This window comes from Electrophorus electricus, chromosome 25 (assembly GCF_041902795.1).
Source record: "Electrophorus electricus isolate QZ-2024a chromosome 25, ASM4190279v1, whole genome shotgun sequence".
In the NCBI taxonomy this organism is placed as follows: Eukaryota; Metazoa; Chordata; class Actinopteri; order Gymnotiformes; family Gymnotidae; genus Electrophorus; species Electrophorus electricus.
Genome location: NC_137521.1, coordinates 12,667,501 through 12,693,765, shown reverse-complemented (window position 1 = coordinate 12,693,765; position 26,265 = coordinate 12,667,501). Strand labels below are relative to the sequence as shown.

Sequence of the window (26,265 nt, the reverse complement as noted above, 5' to 3'; positions counted from 1 at the left end):
TTTACCAATATTGCGACTTTTAATGTAAAAAAAAAAAGGAAAAATCAAATCAAAACAAACAAAAGTCAGCCCACCTTCACATCACTGCCCTGCAAGAATTGTAATCAACTGGCATCTGCAACAAAGCTGGATGACCTCTAGTATGACAAGTGGATAGTGACTTATTTTGCTTTTTAGTGTTTCTTATTGCAGTGACTCTGCCAGCTCTGAAGACCCCATTCATTCACCACCAACACTGGCTCAGAAAGGGCTTGGTACCCATTGCAGGTAGTTACCCTGAGAGCTGAGCTAGCGTCAGCGTGGAGCTAAAGAGATACGCGTGTGGCTGTGTGCAGGGTCTCCAAGGCTGAAAGCCAGTACCACTCACACTGTGTGTGTATATACACCTTATACAGATCACATATTTTTTGATAATATACAGAACAGACAGCATATGACAGGTTACATTAGCTTATTGTCTACACAGGCATTATTTGTAGATCTGCTATCTTTGATAAGGTCATCTTATTTCTTCCTCTCTATAGATTTGATCATTTCATTTTCTCTTCACTATTAGGAGCCTTTACTGAACTGGAGGAAACAACAGGTAGGATGCTTAGTAATGTTAAGATAACATACAGTGTTCAGTAGAACATGTTACATGAGTCTTGACAAGGATGTGTCGCAAGCTGAGGTCAGAGTTCAGAGCAAGCATTACTGCACACTTAGTACCTCATCTGTTCTGTTTGTCACTCAGAGTATGTACGTGGCAAAGATGCAGAATAGCCCTAACTGAGGAGAAATCCTCACCCCTCAAATAAAAAAACAAAAAAAACAAACACTCTTCTTCATTCTTTTTTTTTTTGCTTGATATTTTGGTGGTTAGAGGAATAAATCATACTGGCCTCCAGTGCTAGCAGTGCATTTCATGTAGTTATAAGGAGTGTACCCACAGGCCAGGGGGCTTTTACTTTGCTTATTTGGCCTTCCATGACTGGCACATCAAAAAAGAACGGAAGTAGAAAAAAATAAATACGTTACACAGCGTACACCCCCCCCCCCCAAAAAAAAAATACATATACACACACACACACGCTTACTTCACAGTTTACAGTTTAGTAAAAGTACCTGTAGAATAGTCCTGGAAGAACGTGTCAGGCCCACTCATGTGGACACCAGAAAAACAAACAAAATATTCAAAAAGCCCTTTATGTCCTGCTAGCATACATCTCGGTTTACAGTGTAATTAGTCCTGATCAAAGTGCAAGGATACCAATGCAATGGGGGGGGGGGGGTCCCAAAACATGCACACCAATGTAACTTACAAAATAAAAGTCCCTGGTGCAAAGAGGTCCTGTTGTGTTAGTGTTGTAGAATGCCATTAAGGGGTCTGTTACAGGTTGTTTGGTGGTGAGAGAGCAGGTGAAGCAGACTTTGGTACATCTCTCACTGGTCGAGCGAGAAGACAAACGAGACAATCACTGTCCAGAGCTTCCGGGTGAACGCTGTAATAACACGGCAACAAGGAAACCCAGCTGCATTCGGAAGAATCTCTCTGCTCTACGCTGCAACAATGGCTGAATTAAAGTCAGCTACAAATAACCAGTAAACCCCAGTAGTCTCAAACATGCCTTTCCTTACCATGTGTTTCTCATCCATTACTTTGTTGTCAAGGCAATGTAAGTGTTGTCCACACCTGCACCAATGACATGAAACAACACTTTCAGTCAGAATTATTTCATCAGTGTTTACAACACGTTAGAACTTCTGTGCACGTATGATTTCAGCAAAGCAGAAAGTTCCTGAAACAGAAAGATGGCTTCAGCCAATCACCATGTTTTGTACGAGCCAAACATTTTCACACGTGTTCATCTATTTGGTCACAGCGCGGTCCAGCTGCACCACGGCACTCAGGATAACGACACTTAGAGGGCCATAAAGGACCTGCTCCAACCTGTGGGTGGAGGTGCCGCCCACGTACAGCAGCTGTGCACAACAAACCAACCAAACATAGAACAGCAACATGCCAGGGATGTCAGAGGATGGCAGAGCAAAGGTCTGGTTATCTTTTTTTATTTTTTAAAGCATGTTTGATAAAAACTTGCGGTGAAGACAGAAAAACTACACCAAATCCAGATGCTCCAGGGTTAAAGGTGTCATTTGATGGAGTCTGTCATTTAATAAACCCTTTACCATGCAGTGCTCTTATCTAGCAGGTGATAAAACAGAACCACTAGAAGCATCGCGTTAATAGCGCATTCAAAGTATAGTACATTTAAACAGACGTGTATAAATCACAGTGTATGATGTCAGTAATTGTTATTAAGCGTATATAGAGCGCAGCATGCAGTGTGTGGGGCATAGCTACTCACAGGTGCGAGTCTCGCGCTCCAGCTCACGGGGTTTCTTCGCCCTCCTGCAGTACGCTCTGGCTACAAGCAGGATGCCGCAGGTGGCGATGACGAAAGTGAGTCCAGACACCAGCAGACTGATGACCACGGGGCTCAGCAGTGGCTCCGCCCCTGGGACACAATGACAGCGCTGATAACTCAGCTTCCACGCCACTCCTAATCTAGCCAATCAACGTCCACTGAGTTAATGGCTTATTCAACTCTGACTGGGGAGGAAATTGGTAATGATTCTGTTTGAAATCTGGCATTTGTAATACAGATATGGTAGACTGGTGTGACATTGCTTTGTAAACACTGACACCGAGCAAACCTGTGTACCTTCTCATAGCGATGTCTATCGCTGCGACATTTATCACCATGACGATTTAACAGCCTTCGCTTGGACTTCTCAAAAGGCATTTCACAGGCAGGTCATTTATGAACAAATGAAACATTTATCATAACCTTACTCTAGTTCACACGAGGCAACCGATAACACTGCGAAATTACACACATGCCAAGGCTCGCGCGGCATGTCCCACTCCGCACCTCGAACAGAGATGGCGAGAGGCTGGCTCTCGCGGGAGACGAAGGTGCGCCCGCCGAACTGCACCCTGTAGAGGCAGCAGTAGTAGCCCTCGCTGGAGGCCTGGGCGCTGGCGAAGGAGAAGGTGCCCAGGGCGCCGTGGGCAGGCAAGGAGTGGCGCACGGTGCCGCTGGGCCGGATGAGGCGCAGCTGGAAGGTGCCGCCGGGGTAGTGCGGCTGCGTGAAGCAGGTGACGTTAAAGCTCTGACCAAGGCTCACCCAACCGGGCTGCACTACAGGGGACGCGTTGTACCAGATCTGTGGCGTGTGGATCTCCACTGGGGGATGGAGAGAAGGGTGAGGGAAGAACAGAAGAGAGTGTGAGAGGGATTACAAAACAGACAAGATGAAGGCTTAACAGACAGGAGGAAACTTACCCTAAACGTCAGGCGTTTTCTTTAGTGATTCACCTTAAGGCGTAATATTCTGTAACTACAACTATTCATTAACTACTAGGAGTCGTTCTGTAACTCACTGACACGAATATGCAAGACGTGGAGTTACAAGAATGAGAGCGTCTGGACCACAGGTAGGTCCTTGGAGTGGAAGCATGTTTTCATGTTTACATGTTTGTTGGCACATGTTTACAATTCGCATTGCCCTTCTCCCACTACTGCTAAGGAGATGGGGAGACAAATCTCAGAGAAAGAGACACAAATCCTTATTAAGTGCAAGGGCACTGTGGACAGGAGGTAAATAAACATTCGGTGTCCTTTTAATCGACCAAACGTCTCAATACAGTAGTGATGGAAACTCATGAACCCATAGGAGGTGCTAGAGTTTAGTCCACATTCCACCCTGCTTTAACCCAGGAGTTAGGTGGGATTACTGGTCAGTATGTACGTTAGTCCTGGCCTGGATCTGAATTAAAGGCCAGGGTTGAGTATCTGGGATTAAAACTTTGATTAAGTCTAGTCTGGGACAAATTGTCTGCACACATACATGGCGTCATCCTCGGCAACACATCTTATTAAGCTCAGTAGGAAACCGAACCCTCACGTGATCTGGACGAGGCGTGTTGGAGAAGGGAAAACACACAACACTGGTCGGCCACGTATAGGACTGAGTCAACTCTCACATCCCTGGAACACTCAGGAGGGGCCTGAATGATCGAATGGAATTTCAATTAAGGCTGTTATGCACAAAGCAGAACAGCACGGAGTAGGAAAGTATCGGATCACTCGACTGTTTAATACCGATCATCACGAAATTGTCTCCACAGACGCAAGCTTCCTTATCAGGTCCGGGATTCCTATACATTCTCTTTCAGGCATTGTCTGTTGTTAAGAGAGCTCTACAAATAAACCTCGGCTGACCTCAAACAGGGGAAGTTCTGCTCAGAAACGTTTTGCAAAAATGGACCCATGAAGAAGCATAAACCCCCTTTCCTCACTTACAGACGGTAATGTTGATGGTGTTGCTGGACGGCGAGTTGCCCGGGTTACTCTGGACCCGGTACAGGCAGCTGTAGCTGCCCTGATGCGAAGTGTCCAGCTCAGAGAGGGTCAGCTCCACCCGGGTCTGCCGAGGCTCCGCCCTCTGGGTCACCAGGGGTGTGTCCACGCCGCTCTTGTACAAGTGGAAGTCAATGGGATGTCGCCAGTAGGGGGCAGCGCAGGTGAAGAGAACAGCTTCTCCAGCCGAGTAGGAGGAGAACGTGGTCTGCATGGACAACGTTGGCACAGGGAGCTTACCTGCCCAGGAGAGACAGCATCAGTCAGGAATCGCATTAGAACAGTGAAGTTCTTCTATGACTCATCATCAAAACAGAGCTTTGTCGTGTCTCCTGAGATTTCAGACTCCGTGCAGTTGTATCCGGTGACAATCAATGGTTCTTAATCCTGCTTTCGGAGGATCTCTGCACTGCGGTGTCTATTTTAATAAGCATTTGCCCTGCTCCCAGTCACCTGATCTAACTCCTAAAGGAGTTAGAGAAGCAGTGAAGCAGTGTGTTAGTCTACACAAGGCAAAACAGACCTTTGATTATAGAGACGCACTTTACACACCTCTTCCTCATGGAAGAGGTTTACATTAAATGCCTTCAAAGTAACTTCCAAAGCCAGAAAATGAGAGGAGGATCACGAGTCAGACCACGGTGTCTGACCCCAGAACTGCAGTAGGTTCGGTGCAGATATGGCACTTCAGCAGCAGGGGTGCAGCGTGGGATCGTTCTCTCACCCGTGCACTCAACCCCCGCATCCTCGTTGTGTGAACACACTCCATCATTGGGCGAGCGTTCACACAGGTCCAGGGTGAATTCATCACCGGAACACTTCACGTTCCTCCACCACACCTCGCCGCTGAAGCGACCAAGCTGCGCCCCGCTGCGAGTCGCGAAGGCAAAACCGCAGTCGAGCTCGCGGCACACGACCGCCGCGTCGCGCAGGTCCCAGTCACGCGAGCACACGGTCCCCCACTGAAGCCTCTGATATACTTCCACGCGCCCCCAGCACCGAGCGCCCTCCGCGTTCCCCAGCCTCACGTGCACTTCATCTGCAATGACAGTTCAGTTGGGTTTTAACACGTTTGCTGCATAATCTTATGTAAACGATCTTCAGCCATGTTTAAAACTTGGTGTCAAAGGAACTTACCAAAACCTTGAACACCCTGAACGGCGACGTTGCAACCTGTCAAAAGAGAGGAAACCCCCACGTTTCCTTTACGTAAAACAGCTATAAGCAGGCTCTCGGTTTTATAAATTATGTTCACTTTATTTTAGAAGCTCCGTGTAAGTAATAAAAACGTTGTTCCTAGTTACGTTGCCGGATAGGCAACCACTCACCTAGCATTATTATGACTAGGAAAACCCTCGACATCGTACATCCATGCACATGCGTCCGCAAAGCTCCAGAAGTATCGTAAGAAGCGCAGGACCTGAAAGCCGCCCGAGACAGCGGAGTGGCGGACTGACCGGAGAGATGACTGCAGGACCCCCGGCGAGCTGGGTCAGTGCTGCAGGACCCCCGGCGAGCTGGGTCAGTGTTGCAGGACCCCCGGCGAGCTGGGTCAGTGCTGCATGATACCGCAGCAGGACGCGCTAACGCTCACAGCGTTCAAACGCACGAGTAACCCCCGTTACCACCACACAGTCACGGGCGACCAGCTCGCGATGCGAGGACAGCGTCGGCGGGAGACAAGCTAACCGAGAGCTGCAGCCAGCCAGCGCTAGCTAAATTAATAACGTTACAATACACAAGAATAAACAAGAACATCCGCGAACTGTTGAGTCTTTGCCGGTAGATATGAGCAGGTAACTGAGATCCGTTTAAATCCCTCGAATTCAAGTCAAAAGAGTGTGTAAGTGTACTCGCTAGCTAAGCTAAGCTAGGTCTAGTTACGAGGTGCGCCAGGGGGCCCCTACGTCACCGCGGATATAGCCTCAACGTTGCGCGGCATTTACGCATACGGGACGTCCACGCAGTAGATTCATCAACGCTGTTCCTTCTCATTTTGTGCCCAATTGTTTGGGCTCGTTTCTAGGGCATTTACGATCGTGTAACAACAAGGCAGAATATACGACACGGTTTTAAACTGGCATACTGCTTACTGACTTACTGGTCTATTTTCCTAAGGTGGATGAAGTAAAAGAGATTCATCAAAACATCAGCGTGTTTATGGCATAACCTACTAAAATCCAAGTAAAGCAAACCAGTTTTCTGTTGAAGGAGAGGGCGAATGATTTAATGACCAGTAGATAACGTGGCTTTATGAACGACATTTTTTCATGTTTCTGTGTAGTTACAAAGATGAGTTTTAAATGGGCTCATAACACTGAATACAGGGGAACAACAAAAGAACTTTTGATAATAATGATGAGTTATTTAAGGTGGTTTTTTTAAGTTTCTTGAAACGTAAAGAAAACGTCCAATTCATCATATTTTTCCCCTTTTTTCAGAGATCCAAACTACTAAAACAGTTTGAAGAAACTGATGTAAACAAATACTTCTTCCAGGCACAAGGTGGCGCTGCGGAGTCCGAGTTTCAGGGTTTCTGCGCTGATACTGTGGAATGCCAGACTTCCTGCATTAAGCAAAGAATCAATACATTGATTCAATATATACAGTATAATCCAGTATAATAATCATCTTGGTAGCCGGCTGGCTTGGACTGTCCCCTCCCTCTTTGATGATTGATTGATTGATGGCGCCATCTTTCTGACCTCAGTGTCAAGTCTTCTAGGCGGAACCGCAGACGTTGGGCCTGGTCATGTATTCAGGACACAAATCAAACCCTCCGATTACATTCAACACCGCCAAGCTGCGTTATGATGGATCCGCGCCATCGCCACTCACAGTCTATACTCGTGAAGCTCCAAGAGCCGGGAACAGGGGCCCGAGGGCACGCTCCCGGTACCGGGCCGCACGAGGAGACGCGCCCGTGTCTGGATGCGCCTCAGCATGACAGCGCTCGGGACATGTCAGTTCGCCGGTAGCGGTACCGGTATCAATCATTTAAACGTGTGCGAGCGCTGGTGAAACTTTAACACTCTTCGTCTTTCAAAATGAACCGGCCTGCGAAGCCAATACAAATGATATTTAAATAAATATTTAAGTTATTTAAATGAAGCAGCCCAAGGGCGTGTACCGGACAAAAGTCGTCCCGCTGCGTACCCGTTCCCGTGGTTAGGTGACCGGACCAGAGAGGAGCTCGAGAGCACCGCTGACGGGGTAACGTGAGCTAAAACGCGGAGCGTTCCATGGAAACGGTCCCGTGGAGGGGCCAGGCACGCGCGCGCGCCGATCAACAGGTGGATGTGCGCGAGGCCGGTGCGGACCTGGACGTGGCTTTCGCTTCCTCCGCCCTCCCCCCCCGCGCGCGCACTCCCGGCCATGTCACGACAAACGGAGCGTCCGAGCCGCCGAACGGCGAACTTCGCGAGTCACGCGCTACCGAGAGCCGCGGCGCTGTTCACGCGACACGCACGCGCTCAGCTGCGTGGAAGCTTCGCTCCTCTCCGAGCGCGGACGCGACGAGCGCTCTCACTGTGCCAGGAGTTATAATGCTTGTTAGGAACGGACCCGCGATGGATCTGCGCGCGGAACACGTGAAAATAAAAGCACACTATGGCGGGTAAGTGAAGCAAACAGAGGTACGAGGGGCCCGTGGACCGGAGCGCGCGTATTTGCGGTGTTTACCCCGTAACCTGTAGTCGGGACATCACGCACTCAGTTCTCGCATTTGTTTAAACGAACTCCTCAAACCACCGCGGAAACAAACACGTGCGTTGGGAATGAAAGCGGTCACAGCGGAAAAGTTGAAGCTGAGTGAATGTGTTCTAGTCCGGCGTCTAACTGCCCCGTCCGTCTCACCGGCACTGCGAGAAAAGTCAGTATCACTGCCGCGGAAAAGTTGTGCTCGTTAGTGTTTTCGCCTTTCAGAAAGCGGCACGCATGTTTATTGTAGGGATATTCCGGTCCGTAGCCCGACACTGAACATTTGACCAGCTGTCTGGTTATTAAAAACGCAATGGCTCTCTGTAACGGGTGCTCGAGCTATCCCGGGGCGCGGAGGCTCGCTCACGGTGGAGCGCTTTCTGAGCTTCATTTGCCTCACTGTTACACATGCTAACGCGCAAACGTTTCCTGTTTTGAACCGCTTCCCTAATTTCACTAAAGAAGTTCATTAACTCGAGATCATTTTACGAATTGTTTTATGACTCCTGGCCATGTGACCCCATCCTCGTTCATGTGAACGTTTGTGGCTAACCTTTAAATGGTCGCTGGTCTTGTGGATTCGTGTATAGATCAGGTATTCTCAATACCTCATTAAACTCTTCACACTCAGGTTTAGTAGGTGTATAAGAGCAGTAAGATCACGCACACAGAAATGTGGTCAGATATCGTCCTACCTATGGCCAACATCACTACACAGACTGTAAAGCCCCTCCGAGGATGAGTAATGATGAAGGTCTGGTCTGATGGTTGGCAGTGCTAGGCCAGTGCCCTGGTTATGTCTGGAGTTCTCTGGCTCACCTGGTTCAGCTGAGTCTGGTGTGTGAAGAAGGCCAGCGGTAACCTGCACTGGATCACAGTGGGCTTGAGACCAGCACTGCTGGTTGTGATTTTAGCAGGTATGTAAATGTGTCTGAAACAGAGGCGCATAAAGACAGGCCCTGTGGGATACCTGTCCCTCCAACAACACACCTATTCCAACCCCAGGAAATCCTTCTTACTGAAATGCGTCAGAATGCCTAGTGTCAGAGATGGTGAGTCTGTGCAGTAGAGGGTAACTTCCCGACCAGCACAGAGAAACCTGGCTGTAAACCCTTGAACTGGGTTCAAATTACATGAACTCCACTCTGGCGTGTTGAGTTGCACTCCAGGGTCATAGTTCACACTACCAGACTCCACTCTCTAAAACACAACAGTACGTTAAGGTCAATTTAGTTATCAGTTTGAATGTATTTTTTTATAGGGCTTTATGTAGTAAACACTGAATGTAAACATCGAATGGCTAGGAGGAGGAGGAACTCCCAGAGAGGCCAACAGAAGGAGAAGGTCCCCTGAGGGCCAGCAGGGGCCATTGTTTTTTGGCAAAACGTTTCTTCTGTCCCAAATGAGGTGGCAATGAATGTCACATCAGAGAGAGGCTGTGTTACTCTGCCTCACAAGGGAGTGGGGGTTGTTTTGTGTGCAAAATATGCAAATGTTTGCATATGTGAGTGGGGTGTGAAATACACAGGAAGGCTGTGTTTGTCCACACTGAGCAGAGAGCTAATATCATAGAGCTATTGATGCCCAGCTGAAAAGCCAGCGTAAGGCAGAGAGCCAGGACTGCCGCAGGAGTTCGGCTCCTTGCAGGATGTAGACTGCCAGTGAAGAACGACTTGGGTGTTCTTGAGTTAGTTTGTCAGTTCGATCCTCCCTTCAATGCCCACATAAACAGATATGGAGCTGAGCTGCAGTTCACACACTTCCTGTTTGGTGACGTATGTCGTGAGCTCTAACACTCCGATGGGGCTGGACGTAAACCGTTTGTGTTCCCTGACGTGAACTAATTAAATGTGGTTCTAAATGTTCACATATGAGGACGCTTTTCTTGTTTCCCTGACACCTTTGCTTGACAGCATGGACAGAGGTGGGCGTTGGAAATGACCGCAGGCGCTTCCTCGGTGCGTATGTGTGTCAGACGCTGCGGAAGCTCACAAGGCTGTTGTCAACATCGCCCTTACAGACACACACACACACCCAACTCTGCTAATGAAGAACAGAAGCAGAAGATGTGTGTGAGTCAAGGATAAAACTCTGGATCTTAGACAGTGTTTTTGCCCCGAGCTGAAAGTGGAAGAGATTCCCGTTTCTATAAATATTTTCAGTGGAGCTTGCTTGGCATGGTAGTATTGCCCGGTTGGCTTGCAGACACCCTAAGCCAGTCAGTTGCCTAGCAACCAGTCATGAGCTTCACTGATAGTTCTCTTTTTCGTGGACGTTCAGCAGCTGTCCTGGCATCTTACGCTCTCAAACAGAAATGCGTTATTATTCTGCGAGGACAGAGGCAGCAAACACAGCTACATGCGTATTAGTCACACTGTTTACACAAATACGTCAACTCCAGGGGGAACTGGACTCCAGGATGGCAGACATCATCAGAAATTCTTTGAGTGTTTGAATTACTGTGATTAGTTAGTTTAGTCTGATGCTGTGACTCAGAGGGCTGTGGTCTTGTTTGAATTGCACCAGTGTCATGATTTCTTGTGATTCCTGTGACAGCCTGTTTTGTGTGTGTGTGTGTGCGCCCATTGTGTTTTGTGGAAAGGATCTTTGTTTGTTAGGCGATCAGAGAGCAGTTCACTAGGCCTCTGTAACTCTCGTCTGCCTTTTAATCTAAATGTTTCAGCAAATGTAAAAGTTGTATTAATGGAAGGTTGTTAGGGACATATATGCACGCACGTGTGTGTGTGTGTGTGTGAGGTGTGTATATATACGTATGTGTGTGTGTGCGTGTGTGTGTGTGACAGGGATATATACATGCGTGTATGTGTGTGAGGGACCTGTACATGTATATGAAGCATTGCACCTCATTTTGTTCGGTTGAAGTGCAAATTCCTCAGAGTAGGTGTGGTTGTTGCGTCTGTCTTAATTATTAAACGCTGCTGTAACACAAGTGCACAGGCTTAACGTGGTGTGTATTTTCCCCTCCACATTTACACACGTGTGCTAGCTCGAGCTAGAAATACCTGTAGCTGCTCGTTGGCCTGAACCTGCTGTCAGGATGCAGTGCTGGGACACGTCATGTAGCCTGTCATGGAGTTTGTATGCAATACTCATTTTGCACGGTGAACTTTATTCCCTACAGTGATTAAAGCAGATTGGCTTGAGAAACACGCGGAGCATTCTTTGATGTGTGTGAAGGCGGGCGTGTTCTTGTGAGCGTGTGTGTACAGTGAGTGAGTGCTATCGAATGCCTGTGCATACAGAACGTCACATACAGGTGTCGCAGGTTGGTAGTATACGCAGCGCTTCCTCTGAAACCCAGCTGAGACTTTAACAGAATAACTAAATCCCTCAATCTCGCTAGCTCGGGGGATAATGGAATTATTTAAGGTCTCCTTCATCTGAACCCAGAACTTTTTTTTGCATCTCAACAATCCCTTGTGAACCTCGTTTAAAATCTTGTGTGTTTACATCACCTTCAGAAATGATGGTCTCCTTGGAAACCCAACTTCAAGTACAGTTGTGCATGCACTGACTGGTGACATCACAATGAACGTCATCATAGTCTTCGTCAACATGGTGGTGATCGCCGTCTATATCATGCTTGGCTCTAACTGTAATTAAGATGGTGAAATAATAATGTTATAATATTCATATAATATTTAGTAATATTATAATACTCTGGCGACCCCTTGAAAACGTCAGTGCATTGTGGGTAATTTGATCAGTTTAGCATATTTCTGTGATGCATTAACATAGACATGAGCAGTGTTTTGATAAAGACCATTAATGGATGTATTTTATTATGTTATGGCATCTCTAGGGGTAGGGTTAGGACAAGGAGTTTAGTTGAGGGTTTTTATTGGTGACAAGAATGGTAAGAGAGTTTTTTGTAATTTATTTTAAAACCCACCTTGGGACTGATACCTATTGGAGTCAATTACAAGAATTGTAAGAACAGAAAAAGCAGTGTGTGTACTGTAGCCTCAGAAAAGGAGCTGGCTGGAGATAGCCTCACCAGTACAGCTGCTCTGAGGGACATGGCTGAATAGGGAAGGTTTGGGAAGCATTCCTTTAGACTTCATCTGGAATTTGATTATTATATTATTATATTAGTTATATTCACCATGCAGGTAAAGTATGTTGATTTTCTATAGGTTTAGAGGTGGAGAAGTTTAGAGGTTTAGAGATTCTGAGGTTTTTTTTTCATTTGCTGGCGAAAGTGACCTTTAGAGACTCCACCTGCTGATACACAAGCTGCCACAGTGAACACACACACACACACACACACACACACACACACACACACACACACACACACACACACACAATGATTGCTGCTGGGCGTTAAGGGTTAAAAATACATTTGAAAATGAAACCCATGCAAAGCACTTCTGCAGACGCTGAATATTCCTGTATGTTGCAGACAAATCTCACTGTTTCTATAGTTTCCACCCTCCAGTCTTTTGATCACATGGTTTGCATAAATAAATAAACCTGAATGGCAAAGATGATATTTCACCAGGCAAAAACACCTCGAGTGTTGGCACACATAATAATTCCTGTTAGAAACATCCTTTTACGACATTGCAGTTAGTAAGCTGAACTTTTAGTTACAACGTTTCCAGGGTCCTTTAACTTTTTTAATGTTATACTTTAGACCTGACAGAGTAACACCTTCCTTAACACAGCAACTCTCTGCCTTAACACAGTAATTCCCTTCCTAATATTTAATTTGTAACATCTTGGTTTAAATGTCTCCACATTTATGCTCCTACTCCAGTTGGTCTTAGAAGGATCATTTTTTCTTTACACTAGAATCTAGCTGATATGACGGTACTGATCGTTGGCGGGAACAGGTATGTTTGGCGAGGCAAGACAGGACAGGAGTGTCCTGTATCCCTGCTGTGTGTCCTGTCCCACACACCCCACAGTCGGACAGCCTGGAGCTCCCCTGCACGTCCTCACTGCTCCTGAGTCAACACATCTGTTCATTAGCAACCCCTTCTTATTATGGCTCAAAGCGGTCACACGGGGCTCGGACAGACGGACGGACAGCCCGGTCACACGGGGCTTGGACGGACAGACGGACGGCCGGGTCCCATGGGGCTCGGACAGACGGACGGACGGCCCGGTCCCATGGGGCTCGGACAGACGGACGGACGGCCCGGTCCCACGGGGCTCGGACAGACGGACGGACGGCCCGGTCCCACGGGGCTCGGACAGACGGACGGACGGCCCGGTCCCACGGGGCTCGGACAGACGGACGGACGGCCCGGTCCCACGGGGCTCGGACAGACGGACGGACGGCCCGGTCCCACGGGGCTCGGACAGACGGACGGACGGCCCGGTCACACGGGGCTCGGACAGACAGACGGACGGACGGACGGCCCGGTCACACGGGGCTCGGACAGACAGACGGACGGACGGACGGCCCGGTCACACGGGGCTCGGACGGACGGACGGACGGCACGGACGGACGGCCCGGTCACACGGGGCTCGGACATACGGCCCAGCCTTGTTAAGTTGAACAGTTCCAGCATTCCAGCAGAGGACGTTCCAGCGTCCTTAGAATCGAGTGTCATTCACACCTTTCATAGCGTGAGAGGACAACTGGCGTGTGGACACCCTGATAGTGGTCTGCAGGTCTGCCGTGTGTGTGTGTGCGTGTGTGTGTGTGTGTGTGCTGCTCACTGTCACTTCTAGGACAGGAAGAGGAACTAGTCTGTTCTGTGTGCAGATCTCAACATTGTTCCACAGTTTATTGTGTTTGTATGTAAAGTTCAAATGGAATTCAGTTTCCTGTCCACATCATCACTCAGAGATGAACGCAGCTAGGAGAGAACGGTAATCTGCTTTAGTGCCCAGAGTAGAGGATGAAACAGCAACTGGTGTCACATTACTCATGTACCTTCTCAGATAATGCAGTGATCTGACCAGGATGTCATTTATACCCTTCTGGTTCCAAGCACACACACGCATACACATGTTTTTTCCCATAGATTATTGTCATTTCCTATATATTAAAATACTGTATGTGTGTGTGTGTGTGTGTGTGTGTGTGTGTGTGTGTGTGTGTGTGTGTCCAGGGACATGCTGATCTCACACCTGGACTCAGGCCTGACGTTCGCTGAGCTTTGTGTAGAGTTGCGGGCGATGTGTAACGTCTGTGAGGAGCAGCCCCTCACACTGAAGTGGATCGATGATGAAGGTACACAGACACCTGTCTCACATCCACAAATCTGCCTGTCTCACGTCTACAGAGCTGCCTGTCCCCAAAAACTTGTCACTTAGACCTAAAGAACAGTTTGCCAGCAGACGCACCAGACAGGAGTCTTCATTATATGTGTCTTTGTCCTTGGGAACACCAAGTCTGCTTCTGCTTGAAGGTTGTTGTGTGTACGGAGCACCTGAGTGCACCTGAGTCACATGTGTGACATTCAGGTGTGATGGTCCGTCTGTCTTAAAGAGAATTCCCTTCCACGTGACACAGAAAACATGTAGATGCTTTGGGTGGATTTGTTTACTTGTTGGATTTGTTTATTTGTCTCTCAGGTGACCCATGCACCATCTCATCCCAGATGGAGATGGACGAAGCCTTTCGTATCTACGGCAGGACCAAACCTTCTGGACTCCTCCTTCATGGTGACGCTCTGCTTTAGTTGCCAGTTTTCTTTGAGTGACTTCCCCTCTGGGACTGTCATCTCATAATACTTCCCTCTCTCTCAGTATTCCCGAGCGCCCCAGAGAAGCCTGGGATGCCATGTCCAGGAGAGGACAGTAAGTGTTGTGTTCTGCCGCCTGCTCTCTGCTTCATTCTGACTGAGTGGTTCTGTTCTGTGGTCCTCCGTGGTTGTCCGTGGTCGTCCTCTCTCGTTCGCGGTGACTGTGTTTCTGTTCTGTGCCTGGCTGTGCAGACGCTCTGGGGCTGTGTTCCTGACTCATGTCGATTAAACTGACTTGGCTTAGACACACAAGGCTCTCTTCATTAAACAGGAAGATGTCTTATATAAATGTGTCTGTCCAGTCTGGAGAGGGACGTAGGCTAGCAGTGACCAGTAAAGTGAGGGTGTTTGCTCAGGGGTTAAAAGTTGGGTCCAAAATGCCATAAAGGTTTGGTGATGATGAAGGTCGGTGTGCAGAGTCTTATGATTTATTTCTCTTGTTTATATTTTATTTATATAATTATAGCCTATGGATAAGGTCCAGTTCTGTCTCTGCCCCTCTCTCTGTGAGTGTGTGTTTGTGTGTGAGTGTGTGTGCTGTACAGAATGGCTGAGTCAGCTGGTGTCATGCTCACTGCTCCTAAAGGTGTCATGAATTTACAATCACGCCTGTGGAACTTGCAGCACACAGGACCCGTCTGCAGCGTGTGTATCCGAGTGTGTGTGTCCGTGTAAGTGATGTCTGTATCGCGCTCAGTGTCTGAGTCTGCCGCTCTGTCATTGAGAAGAGTGTGTCTACTGTCCTCTGACCATCACACTATAGGTATGCTCTCTCTCTCTCTCTCTCTCTCTCTCAGTCTCACTGATGTGCATTGCGTGTGTCGGGTGTGGTCTGTAGCATGCGTGTATATGTGCGTTCTGCTGTGGTTCTGGGTGTGTTGGTATTCTCTGTGTGGTATTTACTCTGGAAAGTATTCTATAAAAAATGTGTTTGTGTGCCTGTGCATGCGTGCGTGTGTGTTCTTATAGTTGTGACTAGTAAAGGTGTGTGAAGCAGCACCAACAGTGACCTGCTCATGAGCCACACTCTTCTTCCTGGTTGTTTGTGATGTCTGCCTTCACATCACTCTGCAGACAAAGCTTTCCCACAGATAACCCGCCCGCCCGCCCCCGTCTGTCAAATTCATTTTACTTTAGTCCTATGAAGTGTAATTAACAACTGTTGCCAAAGTGATTAACAGAATTCCTCTTCTTCTTTTTCTTCTTATTAAAATGATAAAATTGATCTTCAGGATTATCATTAGGCTTTACTGTTATGTAATCGACTCATCATAGAGGTGTGTGTGTGTGTGTTTGTGTGTTTGTGTGTTTGTGTGTTTGTGTGTGTGTTTGTGTGTGTGTGTGTGTGTGTGTGTGTGTGTGTGTGTGTGTGTGTGTGTGTGTGTGTGTGTGTGTGTGTTTGTTTGTGTGTGTGTGTGCGCGTGCGCGTGTTAGCTTTATCCGAGACCTCTGTCTAGTACTTCAGCGGAATACAAAAGAGAGATTGTGACCAATAGCGAATCTCTAAATAATAACGAATGATGTCACACACTCAAATTAAATCTGCATAGTAACCAGAATCTGATTGGCTGTAACCTGTCATGGCATTATTTTTTTTTATTAACTTCATACAGGTTCATAATTTTATTAAATGCTGGATATGAAAATAATGCATTTTTTTGTGCACATGAGTGTGTGTGCATGTGTGTGTGTGTGATTTACTTTCATAGTTTCCCCTCAGAGGTCAAGTGTATCACAGCAAGTTGCTTTTATTGAGTAGTGATGAAGATTCTTTTTAAGGGTTCTGTAGTGAATCCAGAGTGTGTGACAGTCCTGTAATGTTGCTGCTTCTCCTGAATGGAGGAGGTGTGGAGATGGGAGTGAGGAGGTGTGGAGATGGGAGTCTGGGAGTGAGGAGGTGTGGAGATGGGAGTGAGGAGGTGTGGAGATGGGAGTGAGGAGGTGTGAAGATGGGAGTGAGGAGGTGTGAAGATGGGAGTGAGGAGGTGTGGAGATGGGAGTGAGGAGGTGTGGAGATGGGAGTCTGGGAGTGAGGAGGTGTGGAGATGGGAGTGAGGGGGTGTGGAGATGGGAGTCTGGGAGTGAGGGGGTGTGGAGATGGGAGTCTGGGAGTGAGGGGGTGTGGAGATGGGAGTCTGGGAGTGAGGGGGTGTGGAGATGGGAGTCTGGGAGTGAGGGGGTGTGGAGATGGGAGTCTGGGAGTGAGGGGGTGTGGAGATGGGAGTCTGGGAGTGAGGAGGTGTGGAGATGGGAGTGAGGAGGTGTGGAGATGGGAGTCTGGGAGTGAGGAGGTGTGGAGATGGGAGTCTGGGAGTGAGGGGGTGTGGAGATGGGAGTCTGGGAGTGAGGAGGTGTGGAGATGGGAGTCTGGGAGTGAGGAGGTGTGGAGATGGGAGTGAGGAGGTGTGGAGATGGGAGTCTGGGAGTGAGGAGGTGTGGAGATGGGAGTGAGGAGGTGTGGAGATGGGAGTCTGGGAGTGAGGAGGTGTGGAGATGGGAGTCTGGGAGTGAGGGGGTGTGGAGATGGGAGTCTGGGAGTGAGGAGGTGTGGAGATGGGAGTCTGGGAGTGAGGAGGTGTGGAGATGGGAGTGAGGAGGTGTGGAGATGGGAGTCTGGGAGTGAGGAGGTGTGGAGATGGGAGTGAGGGGGTGTGGAGATGGGAGTGAGGGGGTGTGGAGATGGGAGTGAGGGGGTGTGGAGATGGGAGTCTGGGAGTGAGGGGGTGTGGAGATGGGAGTCTGGGAGTGAGGGGGTGTGGAGATGGGAGTCTGGGAGTGAGGAGGTGTGGAGATGGGAGTGAGGAGGTGTGGAGATGGGAGTCTGGGAGTGAGGAGGTGTGGAGATGGGAGTCTGGGAGTGAGGAGGTGTGGAGATGGGAGTGAGGAGGTGTGGAGATGGGAGTCTGGGAGTGAGGAGGTGTGGAGATGGGAGTGAGGAGGTGTGGAGATGGGAGTCTGGGAGTGAGGAGATGGGAGTCTGGGAGTGAGGAGGTGTGGAGATGGGAGTGAGGGGGTGTGGAGATGGGAGTGAGGGGGTGTGGAGATGGGAGTCTGGGAGTGAGGGGGTGTGGAGATGGGAGTCTGGGAGTGAGGGGGTGTGGAGATGGTAGTGAGGAGGTGTGGAGATGGGAGTCTGGGAGTGAGGAGGTGTGGAGATGGGAGTGAGGGGGTGTGGAGATGGGAGTCTGGGAGTGAGGGGGTGTGGAGATGGGAGTGAGGGGGTGTGTTGCTGTTTTTATGGTTGGTGAGACTAACATGTCTGTCACAGTGCAAATGGGCTTTAGAAGAAAAAATCAATTTATCAGGAGATTTACTGACCTGATATTCACAGTAAGACCTCCAACCATGTAAAACACCACACACACACACACACACACACACACACACACACACACACACGCAAAGAGTATTGCAATAATGCATTACGATGTTGTTGTATTGTGTATGAAACATTGAGTACGTTACTATTTATTAATTTCCAAAATCACCTGATTCGGTTTGCCACCCTTTAGTTACATCAGGAATACCTACATTCAGTACTTTACCTTTTAATTACATCATTAATCACCTTTTTCAATACTTTACTAGTTAGTTATGTCATTACTCATCTTATTCAGTACTTTATTAATGTCAGATGATTATTTTACTCCCAGCTGAACAGTTCAGTTAATGATTTTTTTGTGTTCACAGATGTGAACTGGAACGCTGTTGGCACTGCGACCTCCTGACTCTCCCACACACACACACACACACACACACACACACACACACACACACACACACACTCACACTCTCTCTCTCACTCTCTCTCTCTCTCTCTCTCTCTCTCACACACACACACACACACACACACACACACTCTCTCTCTCTCTCTCTCTCTCTCTCTCTCACACACACACACAGGCACACACACACACATTTCATTCCAGCTGTCAGCCTGTTCCATACCAGGTTTTTGTTCAAACCCTTCAGCTGTTTGTCACTGGCACTCCAGGGACACACGACTACACGAGTGAGGGATGGGGGGGGGGGGGGGCAGCTTTTCCAGCACAAAATATCTTTGTTTGCACTTCCTCCTGTCTTTGTCTTTGGTGCCCATCAGTGGAAATTGATCAAACTGCAACACAGACAGGCTCCACTTCCAAAGCCAACAGATACAAGCTCCACCCCAAGGCAACACCAAAGGCAGCAGACCCGGACTCCACCCATAAAGGCAGCAGACCCGGACTCCACCCATAAAGGCAGCAGACCCGGACTCCACCCATAAAGGCAGCAGACCCGGACTCCACTCCAAAAGGCACAAGGGTAGCAGACACACTGAGGACGAGAACACCTGCAGCTAGCAAACACAAGAACACTAGAGAGGGAGGGAGAAGGAGAACGACAGGGAGGGAAATAATAAAATAAATAGCAAGAAGCAGGGGAGAGGGAGAGAGGGGGAGGAAGAGAGAGAGAGAGGGGGGAGGGGAGAGAGAGGGAGAGAGAGGGAGGGGTCAGGGACTGTGCAGTTTGGTGCCGGTGCTCGTGGACAGGCTGCCAGGAGAACGAGCTGAAGAGAGCAGAAAAGGAGAATCGGTGAGCAGCAACACTCCACTGAATTATCCTTCTATCCGTCCATCTATCCATCCATCTATCCATCCACCCATCTGTCCATCCATCTGCCCGGCTCGTCCGACGCCGGGGTCTTTTGTACTAGAATGCGGCTGACATTGAACTAGCATATGACACAGCGCTGTATATCCAGACATGTACATACGTCTGTACCTACGTGTGTGTGTGAGTGTGAGAGAGAGATGTGGTGTGTTTAGCATTAGAGCAAAAAAAAATATATGCTGGGATTTAGCTGGCAATCGCTCGCTCTCTCTCTCTCTCTCTCTCTCTCTCTCTCTCTCTCGCTCTCTCTCATTTTTTCTCGCATGCGGTGATCTGTTGGTCAAAAATCCTGTTCGACATGCTCTTGTTTTCTTCAAAGTGAGGCAGAACCTCTTAGCGTGAGTGTGTGTGTGTGTGTTAAGATCACCGACCTGGCAATCTTAAATGACAGTAGTAAGGGAGAGGTGAAGGAGACAGAGGGAGACAAAGATGGACAGGGAGAGGAGACAGCATCTCCCCGCGTCGTCCTGTGCACAAAGGAGCTGTGTTCTCCGGGGGCCAGCTGCCCTCGGCCTGCTTCTCCATGCTGGAGACCCGACGCATCTTAAGAAGGCTGAGGGTATGTGCCTCACCAGCTGGAGGTGTGGTGGGTGCTACTGATGAGGGGAGCTGTGATCGGCGCTGGAGGGAGGAGATGAGGGGAGAGGGGAGGAGCGGTAGAGTGTGCACTGGTTCCTGAGTCTGCTGGAGATCTGTCACATTGTGTGGAGGATTGTTTCAGCCCCCTGCTCTTCTCTCATGCTCTGTAGGCATGGTGGAAATGGATGCTCATGTATTGTTTAAGTCTGACAAAATTAGAAAGACAGCAGCAATAACACAACTTTACAGTACCAAAACAAAGGGCCCACCTTTGCATGACATGTTTGTTTTCCTGTGTGTGTGTGTGTGTGTGTGTGTGTGTGTGTGTCACTTGCAGATGTGAACACACAGTGTCTCATTCACAGTATTAACTTTGTTTTGTGTCCTGAATGCAACAATAGTCAGTTGTTTGTCCGTTCACAAGAAGAACAGATACTCAGTAACTCCAGTAACACACCTGGTCCCGCACATGCGTGCGTGCGCGCACACACACACACACACACCTGGTCCTGCACATGCAAACGTATACACACACTCCTGGTCCTGCCCCCTTCACCAGCATGTTACTGGAGCTCCTCCACCTTCCAGGATGGGAACTCTGCTCCTGGTAAGATGGTCTTTCCAGAGGGGGTTGGGCATCTGCACAGAAATGTATCCCTTACATTCTAAAGGGAGTTTGGGAGGTTCATTCCTGTAACTGTCCAACAACAATGGCTGTAGAAGATCTGCTGACTGACGTCTGTTTGGATGGCTGTTATGTAGCCGTGTGTTTCTCTGTCTGCCATCTGATTGGACGGCTGTTATGTGGCTGCGTCTTTCTCTGACTGACGTCTGATTGGATGACTGTTATGTAGCTGCGTGTTTCTCTGATGTTTGATTGGACGACTGATTTGTGGCCACGTGTTTCTTTGAGTGACGGCTGATTGGATGGCTGCTGTGTAGCTGCGTGTGTTTTCCTGTGGTCTGCATGTGCTGGGTGCCCTGTTGTCTGATCAGATCCTAATTGCACTGTGTTATCTTCCCATGACCCTCACAGTCCTCAGAAACACACAGATATGACACACAGGGTACAGGTAGCGCTCTGGGGCCAGTAATCTGTACTGGTCCTTAGAGTGAATGCTAGAATCAGCATAGACAGTGTGTTAAATACCATCATTATGCTGAATGCTTTGATTTTCACTAGTGCACAAACTGAATGCTGTATTCTGACGGTAGTTTGTCTGTCACATATGTATAACTAAAATTGGTGATTTGTCATAGACTGAAATGAATAAGACTAAAATTATGAAATAGACTTACAATGAAATAAGTCGAATTCTTATCACCAAGACTAAAATAATGATGGATGGCAAAAGTAAATTTGTTAAAAAGTATAAAGAGCTCTATGAAGTTCTGTGGTCAGAGCGTTAAACGGTGCGTTCAGTGGTGAAAAAACCTCGCAATTCCTTCCTGTTTTCATCTGATGTGGCTGTGCAGAGGAGGCTCGTGCCATCGCAGTGCGCCACCTTACCTCGCGCTGCTCTTTCCGTTCGGTGCGGAGTCACGGCTGCGCGCATAGCCGGATCATAAGGAACTTTATAGCTCGTCGCTTGTCTCTGCGAAGTCTGTAAAGCGCTTAAATTATTTTCTGTGAGTTGGATGGCGCTAACGAAGTGTGAGAAGCATGTCCCCACGGCGAGACAGGAATAGACGTGGAAAGTACGGATAACGTGACTGTTGCAGCTCGTTTGAGCTCTCCGGTGAAGAAGGCACTCCGCGTGGCGACCGAAGGCGGCAATGCTGTCAGTCAGCCGTTATGACGCATGCAGTTAAATGTCGCACAACAGTGAGGCGCATCTCGAGCACTGCACAAAACCATGCTTACACCTGGCACGCGCGCTTGCTTGTATGTTTTGGTTATTTATTTATTGTTTCTGTTTTTCATTTGCAAAGCAGAGAGGGCAGACTCCTGTTTTGAATCCTGAGCGAAATGTCGCGCGCAGACGGCCCTCTTACGCGCACGCGTTTAGCAGTAACAAACAAATAAGTAACCAGAGGGGACGAAGCAGCACGCGCAGGAGGCAGCTGGATCCAGCAGAGAGAGGGAGAGAGAGAGTGTGTAGGGAGAGAAAGATGAGAGGATTTTAGAGAGTGGAGGAAACAAAGCTGACGGAACGGACAGAGGAAGTGACATCGCTGGGAGAGGGACAGCACAGGATTGTGGGACACAAGAAAGACACAGAGAGGAGCAGCACAGACACTTAATGAGTTGGGGGGGGGAGCTTCACAACGGTTATGTCATCCATTTTGGAGTCTCATCTCCCAGCTGCCATCCTTATAATTGCCATTTCCACAAACTTCACCCAGCACCCAGCTGCCATAATAAGACATGTGCTCTCTCTCTCTCTCTCTCTCTCTCTCTCTCTCTCTCTCTCTCTCTCTCCCCCCACACTCTTTCTCTCTCCCTCTCTACACTCTCTCTACACACTCTCTTTTGCCTCCCCTCTGTGTGTGTGTGTGTGTCAGTAGCTGAGTCAGAAGCATAACAGCTAGCTGTTCAGACAGTTGAACACAGATGTGTTCTTCCTCTGTTCCTCATCCCCCTGTTCCTCCAACCCAGCCTACCCTCTCAGGGGGCCATGGCTCAGCACGGCTCTGTCCTCTCTCTCCTGCTGTGCTCCCCTCTCCTCTATATCACTGTGTTCGATCTCACCTTCCTTTTTGTCGTGATGGCTAGTGTTAGCTGCCATGGCCTCTCCTTCTCTTTCATTTTTGTCTGTGCTGGTGTGATGTGGGGTCTCTCTAGCAGAAAATCAATTAGTGCAGTAGCTGGTGTAGTAGAAACAGGCAGGCACGCTTATTCTGGCGTATCTGCCAGAAGGACAGTACGTACTCACGCACTCATTCCCTGGGGTCAAACCCGTGACCTTGGTCCATACTTGGAAGTTTGCCTAACCACACACAAATGGACGTGTCACAGGAAGCCCAAACATGCGTGATGCTCTGAGGGGGTTAAGGCTCGTGCCTAATAGCCTAGAGCAGGTGGATCTAGTCTTATCAAGGGTGCATGTCCTGGTGCTAAGAACCAGTCAGTCCTGAGACTCTCACCAGTCCATCATGAGACAAACCAGTCGGTCCTGAGACTCACCAGTCCATCATGAGACAAACCAGTCAGTCCTGAGACTCTCACCAGTCTGTTCTGAGTTTCTGCCAGTAGCGCTGTATCTCTGGTGGGTCTCTCTAAACTCCAGGCTCTTGGTTCTCCGGGCTGCCAGGCCCTTGTCCTGCATTCTGTAGCATACAGCACTCTGGCATAATAAGTCCAGTCCAGTCAAATGCTGTGACCTGCAGATGTGATGTGACTTGTGACTTGTGCCATTACCTTGTTAACAGTGAGCAAGCTTCCACAATAAACTTGACAGCTGTCCTTCTCCAGAGAGTCATCCTACACACCACTGCGCACACCACTGCACACCTACCAGTCATCCTACCAGTTTGATGAGACTCAGCTCAATGCTTGGAAATGTTTGTTTATGTTTCAGGGTTTTTTTTATCATTTACTTTTCAGCTTTAATCAAGAGCTGAGAGCACTCTTATTCTTGTTAATCACATCAATTATCTCATTAAGAGCTGGGATAAAGCATGCATTAGCATACCGCTGCCACGTTTAACAAGGGCCTAACCCTGGCATTTAAATATTGAGAATACAGACCACACAGGAGGTAACGCCCACCTGCAGTGAATCAGTGTGTCGTTGTAACGTCGTGTCCCCACATCCTGTTTTGATGGCTGTCTCTTGAGTTTGTTTTTGTTGGTATGTTTGTTCTCCTGATCTGTCTCACCTCACCAGTCATCACAATCCAGAGGTGTGCGGTTCTCCTGATCTGTCTCACCTCATCATTATCACAATCCAGAGGTGTGTGGTTCTCCTGACCTATCTCACCTCCTCACCGTTCATCACAGTCCAGAGGTGTGCGGTTCTCCTGAGCTGTCTCACCTCCTCACCGGTCATCACAGTCCAGAGGTGTGCGGTTCTCCTGACCTGTCTGACCTCCTCACCGGTCATCACAGTCCAGAGGTGTGCGGTTCTCCTGACCTGTCTGACCTCCTCACTGTTCATCACAGTCCAGAGGTGTGCGGTTCTCCTGACCTGTCTCACCTCCTCACCGGTCATCACAGTCCAGAGGTGTGCGGTTCTCCTGAGCTGTCTGACCTCCTCACCGGTCATCACAGTCCAGAGGCGTGCGGTTCTCCTGAGCTGTCTGACCTCCTCACCGGTCATCACAGTCCAGAGGTGTGCGGTTCTCCTGAGCTGTCTCACCTCCTCACTGTTCATCACAATCCATTGTTTTTATCTGTGACCTCCTCTTTCAGTCGCCACATTTACATACACACACCCTGCAAAGAGACACCAGATGTTGATGTGCTTGTATTCTTTCTCTCTCACCTTTTTTCTATATTGAGCTCTAGCCTTCCTCTGGCTGTGAGAGGGTGAGACTCAAGCTGTGAAGGGGAGGGGCTCTAGCTGTTAGGGGGTGGGGCTGTATTTGGTTGGGGGTGGGGTTATAGCTGTGAGGGGGTGGGGCTATAGCCTTCTTCCAGCTGTTAGGGGCTTGGTGTATGCTGCCACCTTAATGTGATTTAAGGTTTTGGAAACATCTGTGGGAAAAGTTTTTGAATAACTGCATTAAAATTATTAATCTATTAAATTATAGAATCTGCAGCTGTTGCATGGGGAGAGACCAAGTAGGACATGTTAACGCATATATCTTCCTTACAGGATTGTGTGTGTGTGTAAGGAAGATCTCACAGACGGGCCTGTTTTCTTGTTGCTGTGCTTTGCTTCCCGCAGTGGTGATGTGATTTACTCTCATTGCTCAACTGACTCAGACGCGTTCCTCAAACTCAGCTAACAGAAGGCGAGGTAGACCCGAGGCCCGGTTCCCCAGCTTCTGTCTTGGGGAATATTTTGTACTGGTTCTGTACTAGACTGTGTGCTCTGAACACAGACCCAGACGTGGGAACTGACCTGCCTACGTTTTGGGTGACTAGAGCAAAATTTTTAATTGTGAACTGCAGTAAATGTCGTGAATGTCACCTAAATCATAAACTGATTTGTCTGTGTTGGTTTGTCTGTTGATTCAACTGTGCTCTACTGTCCATATTGGTTGTAACAAAACTTTAGTATCACATGTTTCTGTGCAGGTCTCTCCAGATTACCCAACGTTCCCTTTTGCCTAAAACTCTAGCTTTACCCAGAGCGGAATCCTGAATCCTGCATCGTCATGGCAATGCAGTGTGGGGGAGATTAAGGAATACAGTGCAGATAGATCTAGTATTTATAGCTCTGGAAGCAGGTCTGCTGGAGGCGTGTTAAAATGCTGAAGTAGGCCCGTTGTGTGGGATGTGGTAGCTCGTGTGAGTCTGTGCAGGACATCTCTCTGAGTGTGGCGCAGCGTGAGGTTCTGAAAGGAGGGGAATGTGTTAACTGGAACATCTTTTTGGGGAGTGGTGTGTGTGGTTTTGGATACTTCAGTAATTACGCACATTTTGCTCAAAGGTTTTAGTCACTGTGGAGGTCCAGGTGATTCCAGAGGCGTCGGAGAACTCTGCGGGTCTGTAAGAAGTCTCGCAGCCGCAGGGAAGAGGTGGAGGAACCGTGCACAGGTAGATGAGGGTGTAGCAAACCAGCGATTAATCAGCGCGCGTTAGTCTGTTTACTCCCACAATGTACAGACCCCACAGAGATTGGGGAGAGAGAGGGATGGAGAGTGAGACAGTGACAGATTGACAGAAAGATGGACAGTATGAGTGAGATGGACAGAGAGAGGGTGAGAGTGAGCAGAAGAGTGAGACAGAGAGAGAGAGAGAGAGAGAGAGGGAGAGGGAGAGGGAGAGAGAGAGAGAGGGAGACTTGACTCTGCAGCCATGCTGCATGCTTACTACCCCACAACTGCCTTTTCTCAGCATTACCATGTGTCTGTAAAGTAATAAAAACCACTGGGGCAGAGTGAGTTTTAATACAGAGAGTGACACAGCACCTGTAATTATTGAGAGTGACACGGCACCTGTAATTATTGAGTGAGACTTCACCTGTAATTATTGACATCACCTGTAATTGTTGAGAGTGAGACTTCACCTGTAATTACTGGCTCCACCCTCAGTAACAGGTGGGAGATGAGTCCACCCTAAGTAATACATGAGTGTTGACTCCACCCTTG

The 26,265-nt window shown here is 48.6% G+C and overlaps 2 protein-coding genes across 5 annotated transcripts in view; one reads left to right on the top strand and one right to left on the bottom strand.

The window, feature by feature from the left end:
• On the bottom strand, window positions 1-6,374 carry si:ch211-150o23.3 (uncharacterized). 4 transcript variants are annotated; one of them, XM_035521826.2, is made up of 8 exons: window positions 5,738-6,374; window positions 5,547-5,582; window positions 5,134-5,448; window positions 4,353-4,649; window positions 2,919-3,233; window positions 2,352-2,501; window positions 1,621-1,675; window positions 1-1,544 (listed from the first exon to the last, which is right to left on the bottom strand). In XM_035521826.2, exons 1-7 carry the CDS (start codon window positions 5,769-5,771, stop codon window positions 1,638-1,640), a joined length of 1,185 nt encoding a protein of 394 aa, XP_035377719.1. In that variant the 5' UTR covers window positions 5,772-6,374; the 3' UTR covers window positions 1-1,544; window positions 1,621-1,637. The 4 variants fall into 4 exon arrangements, with proteins under 4 accessions (XP_035377719.1, XP_035377720.1, XP_035377721.1 ...); XM_035521827.2 differs by having other exon boundaries at window positions 1-1,539; XM_035521828.2 differs by having other exon boundaries at window positions 1-1,484; window positions 5,738-6,373.
• A 1,262-nt stretch (window positions 6,375-7,636) lies between these two features.
• prkcz (protein kinase C, zeta) overlaps window positions 7,637-26,265 on the top strand; it is an 89,574-nt gene continuing 70,945 nt past the window's right edge. The window contains exons 1-4 of the mRNA XM_081707288.1: window positions 7,637-8,025; window positions 14,198-14,319; window positions 14,664-14,753; window positions 14,838-14,888. Of these exons, the coding sequence (XP_081563414.1) occupies window positions 7,652-8,025; window positions 14,198-14,319; window positions 14,664-14,753; window positions 14,838-14,888 (637 nt within the window). The 5' untranslated portion in view covers window positions 7,637-7,651. The remainder of the gene's footprint in view (window positions 8,026-14,197; window positions 14,320-14,663; window positions 14,754-14,837; window positions 14,889-26,265) is intronic.

Excerpts from the sequence above, each read along its gene's own strand:
- si:ch211-150o23.3 (XM_035521826.2), bottom strand. The coding sequence starts at position 5,771 with ATGTCGAGGGTTTTCCTAGTCATAATAATGCTAG. Across the intron at positions 5,583-5,737 it reads CCTAGTCATAATAATGCTAG|GTTGCAACGTCGCCGTTCAG; the intron begins GTGAGTGGTTGC and ends CTCTTTTGACAG. Across the intron at positions 5,449-5,546 it reads TCAGGGTGTTCAAGGTTTTG|ATGAAGTGCACGTGAGGCTG; the intron begins GTAAGTTCCTTT and ends CTGTCATTGCAG.